At 42.8% G+C, this 12,046-nt stretch overlaps 2 protein-coding genes across 4 annotated transcripts in view; both read left to right on the plus strand.

Moving 5' to 3' along the window:
• The first annotated feature begins 86 nt into the window (after positions 1–86).
• stn1 (STN1 subunit of CST complex) lies at positions 87–7,590 on the plus strand. Of its 2 annotated transcripts, XM_053417754.1 has the most exons (9): positions 87–520; positions 854–949; positions 2,950–3,027; positions 3,958–4,131; positions 4,534–4,645; positions 5,444–5,594; positions 5,932–6,054; positions 6,152–6,224; positions 6,489–7,590. In XM_053417754.1, the coding sequence occupies exons 1-9, from the start codon at positions 379–381 to the stop codon at positions 6,644–6,646; spliced, it is 1,107 nt and encodes a 368-aa protein (XP_053273729.1). In that variant the 5' UTR covers positions 87–378; the 3' UTR covers positions 6,647–7,590. The 2 variants fall into 2 exon arrangements, with proteins under 2 accessions (XP_053273729.1, XP_053273730.1); XM_053417755.1 differs by lacking the exon at positions 6,152–6,224.
• A 2,882-nt stretch (positions 7,591–10,472) lies between these two features.
• The window catches only part of sh3pxd2aa (SH3 and PX domains 2Aa), a 122,574-nt gene continuing 121,000 nt past the window's right edge, over positions 10,473–12,046 (plus strand). For both annotated transcript variants that reach the window (XM_053418343.1, XM_053418344.1), the window contains exon 1: positions 10,473–10,588. In XM_053418343.1, the coding sequence (XP_053274318.1) occupies positions 10,493–10,588 (96 nt within the window). In that variant the 5' untranslated portion in view covers positions 10,473–10,492. The remainder of the gene's footprint in view (positions 10,589–12,046) is intronic.

Here is a 12,046-nt window from a genome sequence, read left to right on the forward strand (position 1 = left end):
TGAGCACTACGTGTTTTCCGTAGTGTTATTGCGTCTGCCGGCCAGCGTCGCCTCTGTGAACGCAGCAGTCGTTTCTTTGTGTTTCTGAAACTGCATTTCCCACAATGCAGTGCGACACGTGAGCGCGCCGGAGACAGGGAAAAATGCTTTTTGAATAATTTAGTTGTTATCACGCTCTTCTCCAACTTTCACAAACATCTCATTGCACATCACAGAGCTAACCTTAACTGTTAACTAGTTAACAGCAGTTTATCTCGCGTCACGTGACAGACTTCTTCTCAAAACAACGCAGCTAGCTTACTCCCTCACTGCAGACAGCTAGCCCGACGCACAGTCTATGGAGGAAACATGGAAAACAGGCACAATATTTGACTAGAGATGGAAAAAATGCAGGCGGCTGCGGTGGAGGCAGCGGAAGAGCTGCCCTCCATGATGTGGGGGCTGGACCCGATGTTTTCTGCCTTCTCCAGGCTGTATGTCAGTGACATCCTGCACATGACTGAGTCCATCCAGGTTCCAGGTAACAACACCTGCCTCCAGGAGATTCACCCGTCTCAGACACTCGCAGTCTTTACTTTTCAATCTCTACAAGTAACATGTCAGGTCTGATTGTTCAACTCAACATTAATGACAATAATAGGATGTCAACTTATAACTTATAACTTAGCTTTCATATATCTATCAATGTTAACCAGTTAGCTACCTGGCACGTCTATAACTTTCTGGTTTGGTTTCATTTTGAATTAATATCATCACTGTACGTTGTTGTGACTGTGAGTTTAACTTGGTTTTTGAAGATCTCTCTAGATGACATGAGTGACTCCTGAATTGATGCTTTTGACGTGTGTTCTAGGTATTTACTTCTATAACTCGCATCCAGTCTACAAAGTGGATGTACTTGGGACAGTAGTTTACAGGAGAGAAAGAGACGACTTCTTCTGTTATGGAGGTAATGCTGATATTTCAACAAATACTCTACTTTAAAACTGTGTGTGTATTCCAATGTGTTGCAGAAAATACTACACTAACTAGTTTATAGCAATGTCCTACATATGAAATCTGTCTGTGTTGTCGTTTGCGACCCACATAACAGTGTCAGCATCCTCTCCTTCAACATAACAGCTTTGTATGGCAACTAGAGTGTAAAGAGCAGAATAGTGATTCACTATACTATTATCATTTGTAAAAATGTCTGTGCACTATAAACCGTTTTGTGCAATCCATTACTGTACATATTCTGAATCATAATATATTTCTTTACACTGTATATACCGGTTTAATCACATTTATATATTTGTTTCCATATATTGTTGTATATTTACATTTCTTTATGCTCCTTCACCCAAGTACTGCATGCTACTTATGTGTTGTCTTCTGCCTCTGTAACATTGCCCATTTCCCCATTGCAGGACTAATAAAGGACTTCTTATCTTATCTTATCTAATCTTATAAGGCTCTCTAGAATTGTCAGGGTTGCTGGGATGGTGATTGGCAAGCCACAATAACAACTTTTCAATAAATTTGACAATGCTGTTCACCGGAAGGCTAAAGTCATAATTGCAGGTATCTCACACCCACTTTACTCAGAATTCAAGCTGCTCCCGTCTGGCTGTCAATTCAGAGCCCCAATTGCCAGCCCTAAAATACAGTGCAGTGAAAAATTATTTGTCCCCTTCCTGGTTTCTTATGTTTTTGCATATTTGTCACACTTAAATCTTTCAGATAATTAAACCAATTTGTATATTAGACAAAGATAACCAGAGTAAATATATTAAAAAAAAATTTGAACTTCTTTTTATTTCCTTTTATCAAATACAGTCATACAGTACATCCCATCCGGTCATTTTTAACGTGAAATTAGGTGCCACGGGTACAAGTCTTAGGCTAGTGGGGTTAACTGTCCATGGATGTCTCGGGCCCAAGCCTTCAAGATCCAGATTCCAGGCATATCAGAATTGAGTTTACACCTTAACAACGCGACAAACACAGTACATCTCACATGACATTACATCAAGACAATATTCCGAAAGAGGATGGCCTGAAGCTGTCCATTGCGTCAAAGAAAAAAACAAAGAGAAAAGAAAGGAGATATATCTATATATTCTATAAAGTCTGGGGCTATTTTGCAGCTTCAGGACCTGGACGACTTGCCATAATTGATGGAACCATGAATTCTGCTCTCTACCAGAAAATCCTGAAGAAGAATGTCCGACAATCAGTTTGTGACCTCAAGGTCAAGCGCACTTGGGTTATGCAGCAGGACAATGATCTGAAACACACCAGCATGTCCACCTCTGTATGGCATGCTTGATTACAGTTGCTGCCGCCAAGGGTGGCACAACCAGTTATTAGGTTTAGGGGCAATTACTTTTTCACAAAGGACCAGGTAGGTTTGGATAGCTTTTTTCCCTTAATAAGTGAAATCATGATTTAAAAACTGCATTTTGTATTAACTTGGGTTATCTTTGTCTAATATTAAAATTTGTTTGTTGATCTGAATCATTTAAGTGTGACAAATATGCCAAAATATAAAAAATCTGGAAAGTGGCAAATACTTTTTCACAGCACTGTACATAAGAAGTCTTTTATTTCCCTATGCCATGCCGTCATTGAATACTGAATCAGGGAATCTTATAATGTAATTTTTATACTGTTATCTTATGATATTATGTTATTTATGTAATTAACCCACTGCTACCTGTTTATTTGCACTACTGTAATCCATGTGGTATGTTTTGTGTGTATTTTATGTACTTTTTCTTGTATTTTTTACGAGAAGACAAATTTCAACTGAGGTGGACAATATAATCTAATATGTGTTTGATTCCATTTCACCAACTGACACCCATGCTCTCTGTTTTATGGTGGCCTAAAAGTTAACAAATAACTTTGGTCTCAAAAGCAAGACTGTCCTTGTCAGATTATGGTTACCTTTCCTTCTATTCACAGTGGATGATGGGACTGGTGTTATAAACTGCATGTGTTGGAAGAGCGACCTGTTAAAAGAAGAGCAGGATCCTGGTAAATGTGAGTCAGCACATGGTTACACATCTGTGTTAATGCAGTTTATGTTCGCTCCAGCATTGGACACCTGAAATAGCAGAAAAACACTTGAGTTAGCCGAATCACTACTCACTGAAGTTCCTCTCCTTTTAGGTGGGGCCATATTATTACATATGAATTAGTTTGTATTAGGGTTGTGGCATCCTCTTCACTGATAATGCAAATAACACACATATCATGTTAGTATCAGCGACTGTAGTTTAACAACGCTTTTACAGTTTTTTTGACCCAAATGTTCAGTGTCAGGGATGAAGGGACATCTAGTGTCGGATTTTCATACTACAACCACTGAAAACCTCTCCTCCTTTCAAGCCTGCAGGAGAACCCACTGTGGCCTTAAAGTAATTTAAAAACCTGAAAGGCCCTCTCGAAAGCCAGTGTTTGGTTTGTCTCTTCTTGGCTAATGCAGACATAATACTAATTTTGCCTTTTTAGCCTGTTAAAATAAAACAATAAGCTAAGAGTGGTTAAAAGTTTCCCCTTTCTTTTTATATATTGAGAAGGGCAGCTTTAATGTCGTGGATCTTTTACCGAAAATTTTGTTTTGGGGATAAATTAACTATAAATGTTGGAATCTCTATCAATCTGTTGTCTCTCTGTATCTTGATTTTCTCACCTCCTGCTGATCAACTTTAAACTTACCGGGTTGAAAGTTGATGAACCACAGAAGTGCAGTGTCCACTGTGAAGATCTTTTGATCAATAGAGCGAGATTTCCTCAATTTATTTAGACCGTAAACCTCACATGCTTTTACCATGGTAACCATGTTTCGACATTATCAAAAGTCACGCTCCAGCTTGAGGGGCACCGCATTAGTATATTCAGTGTCATTACCATGTATTTATTAACTGAAACAAACCACACTAATATTCTGTATTATTCTGTCATCTCTAGCTGGGGGAAGGCAAAGTGATGCAGTTCAGGAAGGCTTCAATCCAGTCGCTGAGCTGAAGAAGCTGAGACAGGCCCAACAGAACCGCTGCTGCCTGGAGATTGGAGAGCTGCTCCGAGTCAGAGGACCGGTCAAGACCTCAAGACAGCAGAGAGAAATCATGGCCTCCACCTTCTGTGAGTGAAGAGGACGGCCCTCAGACTCCTTGTTTCATCTGCAGGACACAGTAGCTGCTTGATATTGAAATTCAGCCTCCACATATGTTTCCTGAATAATCAACCAGCTCCATTAAAAAAATATAAGAATAAGCCAAAGAAATGTCCTAAAGTACCAAAATCTGGTTGTTAACCAGAGACTGTTTAAATGCTCAGACAAGAACATGCATTAGTTCACACAGTCCTCTACCTACACCGACTTGTGCCTCATAATGTCATTCTTCACCGTGGCATGCTGTCTCATTTTAGATGGCCTGCAAGTCTTTTCCATACACATGTACACAGCCATACATTGCACATACACGCTAGCTCTCTCCTCTGCTCTTTCATCATGTGTATATCTGTGTCCATGTGTGTTCCCAGATAAAGTGAATGACCCAGTAATGACAGCCCAGATAACGTGGATGATGGAGGTTCCTCAGCTATACAGACAGTTCTATGACAAACCACTCCAGCTGCAACATAATGCTACGGGGTAGGAACATCCATCGCTTAACGCACAATACATCACAATGAGAGCCCTGGTCAAGATCGCCAACAATCGTATCCAGTGTTTTGCCCGAAATATTTTCTAACCACCTGACACAGCATTACGTTTTGTTTGTTACAACATTTAAACTCTTGAAACAAATGAAAGATTTATTCTTTGTTGTTTCCAGCTGGTTGGTACTCTCTGATTGTTAATCTCTACCTACTCAGTTCTGTAAGAAACTGATCTGTACGATCTAAACATGTACATGACACAGTCATGGTGGCCTCGTAGACTATGTAAAGCATCTGGTCTTTTTTTGTGAATGTAGCAGCACAAGTTAACATCACACACGTTTTTGACATATAGTGTCATGGCCATTTTAATGTTTGATGCACTAGAATACAACAGAAACAACTTTTGCATAAATTTTACTTAATGAACATACTGTAGATCAAATATTCACTTTCCGTTTAACTCGGTTTAGGCTTCCATCAAACTTTTTTTTAAATACATAGTTCTTTTGTTACTCTAAGCTCTACGGCATTATAAAGCTAGTCACTAACCTTTGCTGTTTTCTGTTTGGTGGTGATCAGGGTGTGGGCTGCACGTTTTACAACCATTTCGCTGAAAACTGTTGGATGTTAATGAGAGCAGTAAAGACGGTGACAGAAAGATTGTTAAATGTCTCAAGGAGAACTGTTGATTCTTTCATATTACACTAACTGATTTGATCAAATGTGAGCATAGCTTTAAACATTAGTATAATTTATTTAAAGACCTCATATTGTGATTGTTTTACAGGGCCTCGACCATCAGTCCACTCAACAAGGCAAAAAATATCATTCTGGATTTCTTTAAGCAGCAGCCGGTGAGCAGGTTCAGGCCCTATGATGTTCAGGACCTCCTGCAGCCCCTCATCTCCTGCCAGCCTCAAACAACATCTGCTGACCAGGTATGCCAGAATAACATTGTAACCATTTATTTTAGAATCGATGTGTTTTAAAGGGATGGAATGAATCAAATAAATCAGAGTTCTTTAATGAGAATGGTAAGAGGAATAAATACACTTTAAAAAAAGATGTTACTTCCTGCAACAAGGTTACGTTTATTCTTAAACACTGTTGCTATCATTTTAAATCTGTTTGCAAGGTAACATGCGTTTTACGATATGGAATCCAAACAGATTTTTTTGATGTATCTAAAACTATGTAAGTATGCATCTGTTTTACATGAGAGTCTCTTAGTATTAATGCTGTGCTTTTGTGTCCGGCTCCTCTGTGTTCGGTCAGGAGCCTGTGGCAGGTCCGTCTGGCTACCAGCAGATACGGCAGCTTCTGAAAGAAACCCTGGAAATTTTGCAGAAAGAGGGCATCATATACCGCAAGGTCAAGTCTCAGGATGAACTCTATCATGTAAGAAGCAGATATCCTTTCTACCCATTTCATTTGGTTATTATTGTGTGGCTTTATTAGGGATATATATCTGTCTAATGCTGTTGCTCCTCACTAGGTGACTGCACAGGATAAAGATCTACTTATAGCTGTAAAAGACATCATCAGGGAAGACTCGAGGAGAGAGAAGTGTAAGAACACTTTCTTGTGTTCTAAATTAAGTTGGAAACTTTTGACTAATATATCACTGACTATAGTTTTGGGTTCGACTGTGTGACAGTCTTCTCTATGGCAGCATTTTGAGTGTAAGAGTAGTTACTCTTCAGCTGAAATAGGGAACACTGAAAAATGGAACACCATAAAGTAGCCTCCATATGACAGGTAATGTTTTAATGGTTTGGATAACTATATACTGTACCTGTGTGTTGAAAGTTGTTTTCCTCCTCTGCCTGTAGATGCAGAGAAGGGCTGCCACATCCTGCACATCCTGTCAGCAGTCAGGCAGAGGTACAGCCTCAACATGAACAAAGTGGCACTGGAGCTGGTCCTCAAATCACTGGAGTCCAACAGTGACATTGTCAGCACCAGTGAAAACCATTACACTGCGTTTTAACACAAGAACAGTCCCTATTATGGACACAATATTTGTAACATGGCTTATTGCTCCACAATGTGAGCGACCAATATGAGTAAACCATATGATTTGTATTTTTGTGTTCATTATTTGCCTTAGTAGGGCTCAACATTTGGTCTATTTCATATTACTGCTTTTATTTGATGTAAGTGTGCCAAGTTTTCATGCAAAATTAGGTATACATCATTTGATAGACATGGAGAGTCTATGAAAATGAACTTCTGGGAAGTTATATACATATGTTAATAAATGTTAATGGCCAAAAAAAACGCACTCTGGTTGTATGCCTCTGCAAACCAGTGCAGTTCAAGTCTCCATTTTTTCCGGATTCTTATAAGGTCACGTGACCTTTGACCACAAGATATACAGGGATATAGCTAATTTGTTATACGCATAGGTGTATATACTTTATAGGCTTCATATGTTTACATTGAGACACACAGACAAACATAATTTAATATCACCCTGACAAAATAGCATAATGTTTGACTGTTAAGATTTTCAATACTTAATGTCCGAGATTTGCTGTGTAGTATTACGGTAAATAAAATGTTGTATGTGTAACCTAAAGCACATAACCGCTTGATGTGTACTTTCAAGGGCAAAGCAGGGTTGACCTGAAATACCATTTTCTATTAGATTCTATAGAAAATAAAAATCCTGTATCTCATAATTATGACTTACTATCATAATTATGAGATATACAATTTCTTCATCACAGTGGATGAAATGGGCTTCCATAGAACACCCACTGTCCTTAGACAAAGAGAAAGTCCCCAAATAAACCAATTCAAAAACCTATAATATTTCCCTGTTATGTGAAATGTGTGTCGTTTTGAAAGATTGTTTCAGTTTTGCTTTGTATTCAGTAACCATGAGAGAAAAAATTGGAATAAATGATTGTGTTTGGATTCCCTGTTCAACCCTCTCACCTGTATTTTCTGTTTTCACCTTGATAAAACTTACCTTGACAATTGTAACAGGAGCAGAAAACAGACTATAAAATGAATGGGGGATGAAAAAAACATTCAGTACTTGTTAGAAACGAGTACATCTGCAAGCTTTGATTAAATAGACGCTGATAGAAAAACTGGATCTCATCTTTAATTTCAATGTATCACTCAACCTTTTTTTAGGTTATTTTCCATCCCAACACACAACCATGACACAAATTAAAAACACGCAGTTAAACACACATATTGTCGTCCTCAATCTGACTCTCATATCTTCCCCTTGAGCCTACAAGTGCTCCACTGTATGTTTCCCATTAGAGTCACCAGTTTCTGTATCCGTTTAGTCACATTGACACTTGAAACCAATGTATTTCAAGCAGCAGTGTCTTGTCGAAGTCGGTGTTTGAAGAGCGATGACCGCAGACCCAGTACTTACATGTATATAAAGTTTAGTACAAGAAGTTTCACAGGTCAGGACGAGCTCTAGAGACTCGGAGACATCACACACCCAAATAGTGAAAATCTGCCTTGCCTCTGCAAGGCAAGACCTTTTAAAGGGGAGTTGTTTACACATCATCCTGCAGCCATATCATCATCTGCGCACATCATTGTGCGGCGCATGTCATCCTGCTGCGCATATCATCATCACCGCACATCATCCTGCATCATCCTGCAGCGCACATCATCCTGCGGCGCACATCATCCTGCAGCGCACATCATCCTGCAGCGCACATCATCCTGCAGCGCATATCATCATCACCGCACATCATCCTGCAGCACACATCATCCTGCGGCGCACATCATCCTGCGGTGCACATCATCCTGCGGTGCACATCATCCTGCGGCGCACATCGGCGATCGTCCTGCGGCGCACATTGTCCTGCGGCGCACATCATCCTGGGACGCACATCGGCGCACATTGGCGCCAGCCTCCTGTGGCGCACATCATCCTGTGGAGCACATCATCCTGCAGCGACATCATCCTGCAGCGCACATCATCCTGCGCACATCATAGTGCAGTGCACATCGTCCTGTGGCGCACTTCATCCTTCGGGGCACATCATCCTGCAGCGCACATTGTCCTGTGGCGCACATCATCCAGCAGCGAAAACATCATCCTGGGACGCACATCGGCGCACATCATCTTGCAGCGCACATCATCCTGCGCACATCGTCCTGCGGCGCACATTGTCCTGCAGCGCACATCATCCTGCAGCGCACATCATCCTGCAGCGCACATCATCCTGCGGTGCACATCATCCTGCAGCGCACATCATCCGGGGACGCACATCGGCGCACATAGTCCTGCAGGGCACATTGTCCTGCGGCGCACATTGTCCTGTGGCGCACTTCATCCTTCGGGGCACATCATCCTGCCGCACATCGTCCTGCGGAGCACATTGTCCTGTGGCGCACATCATCCAGCAGCGCACATCATCCTGGGACGCACATCGGCGCACATCATCCTGGTGCGCACATCATCCTGCAGCACATATGCACATTGGCGCACATCGTCGTGCGGCGCACATCATCACGGGGCGCAATTCCATGTAGAACCGCCACTGAATAGCTTAATGCATTTTCAGCTAATGCAGTATTTTTTGGAGGGTGGGATCCAGTCCCCATCCTGCTGAATAACGCATGCATGTTGTTTCTGTGTGATCGTTTTTTGTTGCCAAGGAAATTAGTATGTTGATCCTTACAATTTCAATAGGGCCTCACTCTCTGTCAGTGCCTGTCAGTGCTCGGGCCCTAATAATAATAATAATCCTTACAATTTCAATAGGGGCTCATTGTCTGTCAGTGCCTGTCAGTTCTCGGGCCCTAACAAGAGACAAGTATAAATTTCAGCCTGTGTCTGCAGCAGTGTGCTCGTGCTGTGCGCACGGGGGCAGTGTTTGGTCGCTAATTGGCTCTTTCATGTGGAGCAGCCTGCTGCTGATTGGTCGCCGGCGGAACATCTGTATCCATAGTTCCAGTCGCTCGTGTCTCCGGCCAGAAAGCTGCTCGTGACTCAGAGGCTGGAGCCTGTCATCTACCTGGTTATTATAATGACAGCTCACCGTGTGTGTAAGAGCGCCCTGTAAGCCACAGCTCATCACACTGAAACACATCCACCACCTCACAGCGGGGCCAGATGTTTCAGACGCATTGTTTCATATCCTCTCAAAGTTATGGGGAAAGAGTCGAGCCGCTGCCGCATACTGTTTATCAGCGGCTCAGTCGTGTCGCGGGGAGGCAAAGCTACATGCTGATGATTTCCCAGTGCCTTTTTTCCAAGTAGCAGAAGAAGTGAGTGAAGCCCATCCCACTCAGTTCCCTAAATTCACTGCGGGCTGCTGGAGCCGGGGGCCGCTGGGCTGCATGTGCCGGTGCTAACACTGCGTCCATCCTGTCTCCTCCAGGTGCGATGCGGATCCTGTGTGCGGACACCGCGGCAGACACAAAGGAGCGCGCCTCACTTTCTGTTTTTTAGAGGTAACCACCTCGATCAGCGCCGGCCAGCCTGTCTGTGTGTGCGTGTGTGTGTGTGTATGTGTGGGGGGGCTGATCGCTGGAGATATCCGTCTGTGCCCATTTCAACGGAGGGCGATCAGCGCGCGGCTCTAAGTGGACAATCGACAAGTTTCTGATTTGATCGACGCTCGTCGACCGGGAGGAAGAGGAGGAGGTGGCGGGCTGGTGGCGGTGATGGTGGTGGTATAATCGCCAGCTCTCTTCGAGTGGAGCCCACAGACTGAACTGCTCGATGACACAGCGATGAATGTTGTGATTTCGCTGCCGTGATACGAGGAGGATCCGCGCGTCCGGAGCCGCCGCAGCTGCCCGCCAGCCCGCCCGGCTCCCTCCGCTCCCCGCCCGCCGCCTCCACATGCAGAGCCTCTGCAGGGTCAAGATGCAGTTCCGGACTGTGCTGGACGTGAAAGTCGTGGACGTGGAGAAGAGGCGCAATCCGTCCAAACACTACGTGAGTTGGCTGCACTGCCTAATCTGTGCCCCCCCCCCCCCAAACCGCCGCACAGCTCGTCCCATGTCCGCGGTGTGTCTGTGTCCCTCCGGCCTTTTCTCACTCTCAGCGTGTCTCCTCAGCGCCACATTTAGTCCAATAAACGCAGTTTAGCAGACAGCAGGACCACTACCAAGCTAGTTTCAGTGTTACTACCCCGTTACACAGTCTGTGGTCAGGGTTTAGGCTCTGCACTGTTTTACAGACATGGAGGTGAGCTGTCAGTGCTGCTGTCAGTGAGCAGCCTGGATGTGTCCAGCATTGTAACCTGGGGCTGCAGGTGATCGTGTTGAACATGATTTCCTTCCACACAGTGTTCATGTTGGAGCCCTGCTTTAATGCTTCCATGTGCTGTCGGTGGTCACCAGGTAAATAACTGAGGACGTAATTATATTCATGATCAGTTTCAGACAGTGCAAGCTCACCTGCATCTCTCATTGAATTGCAAGGTGTGATCAGAACTTTCAATCATTTTAGCCTCAAAACGATTCTTCATAGTAGAGGATTTCATTCGGAGGAATAAGACAACAGTGTATTTTATTAATGTAGCTTATAGTCTCATCAAGAATAGCTTGAATGAAGAGCCTTAATTTAGACAAGACAGCGATCCTTATGTGCACAGTCCAGGAACATGCCCATAATCCCTGGAGACTGGCAGGTTTAATGGCAAACACAGACAGAATGAGGTTATTTGTTTTTTTACTGTCCTGTGTATCAGGACACAAGGGGTGTTCTATTTGGGGAAAATGTGTGCTGGTTTATTTTGGTTGGATGATTATGAAAGACTTAAGTTGTACCTCAGTAAGGGAAGTTTTGTTGTCGCAGATGGGATTTTTAAGGCTATCAGATAAAGATGGCAGATTTTTTTTTACGTGTAAATCCGGGCTCTATTTTAACGTACTGCTGCAATTTAAACCCATGAGAAGTGGGCACTTCTGTGGACGTGACACGAAATTATGAAAACAATCAATTAAAAGTCTCCAGGTCTGATCCATTTTCACGTCTACAATGGAGATCCCACTCTCCGTGAAAGGATCACTGGATCCTCAAACTTCACAAAATACCTCTGCACCCAGTCCAGTTGACTAAATAATCTAAAAGGTAAATTGAATGGCTGTTCTGGACCTTTTAATCTCATATAATATGATCTTCATCAGCAGGTAGAGGTTTCCTGGTTGTTATGGACTCGTGCACATGTAGATTAGCTCATGAAGGACCTGTCATCCATGGCCTAGAATTTATAAGAGGTTTAAAGTTCATTCCAGACTTTGGAGACATTTGGCAGAATAATCTTGGAAGTTGTTAGACTTTATCTTGGTTGATTTTTATATTGTGTCATTGATTATTTAAAAATAATCTAGGTCAATGCTTTCACCACTGACAACAGGCTTCAGTGATTACTGTTACCTTCCTGAACCT

This window comes from Pleuronectes platessa, chromosome 3, assembly GCF_947347685.1.
Source record: "Pleuronectes platessa chromosome 3, fPlePla1.1, whole genome shotgun sequence".
Taxonomy (NCBI): Eukaryota; Metazoa; Chordata; class Actinopteri; order Pleuronectiformes; family Pleuronectidae; genus Pleuronectes; species Pleuronectes platessa.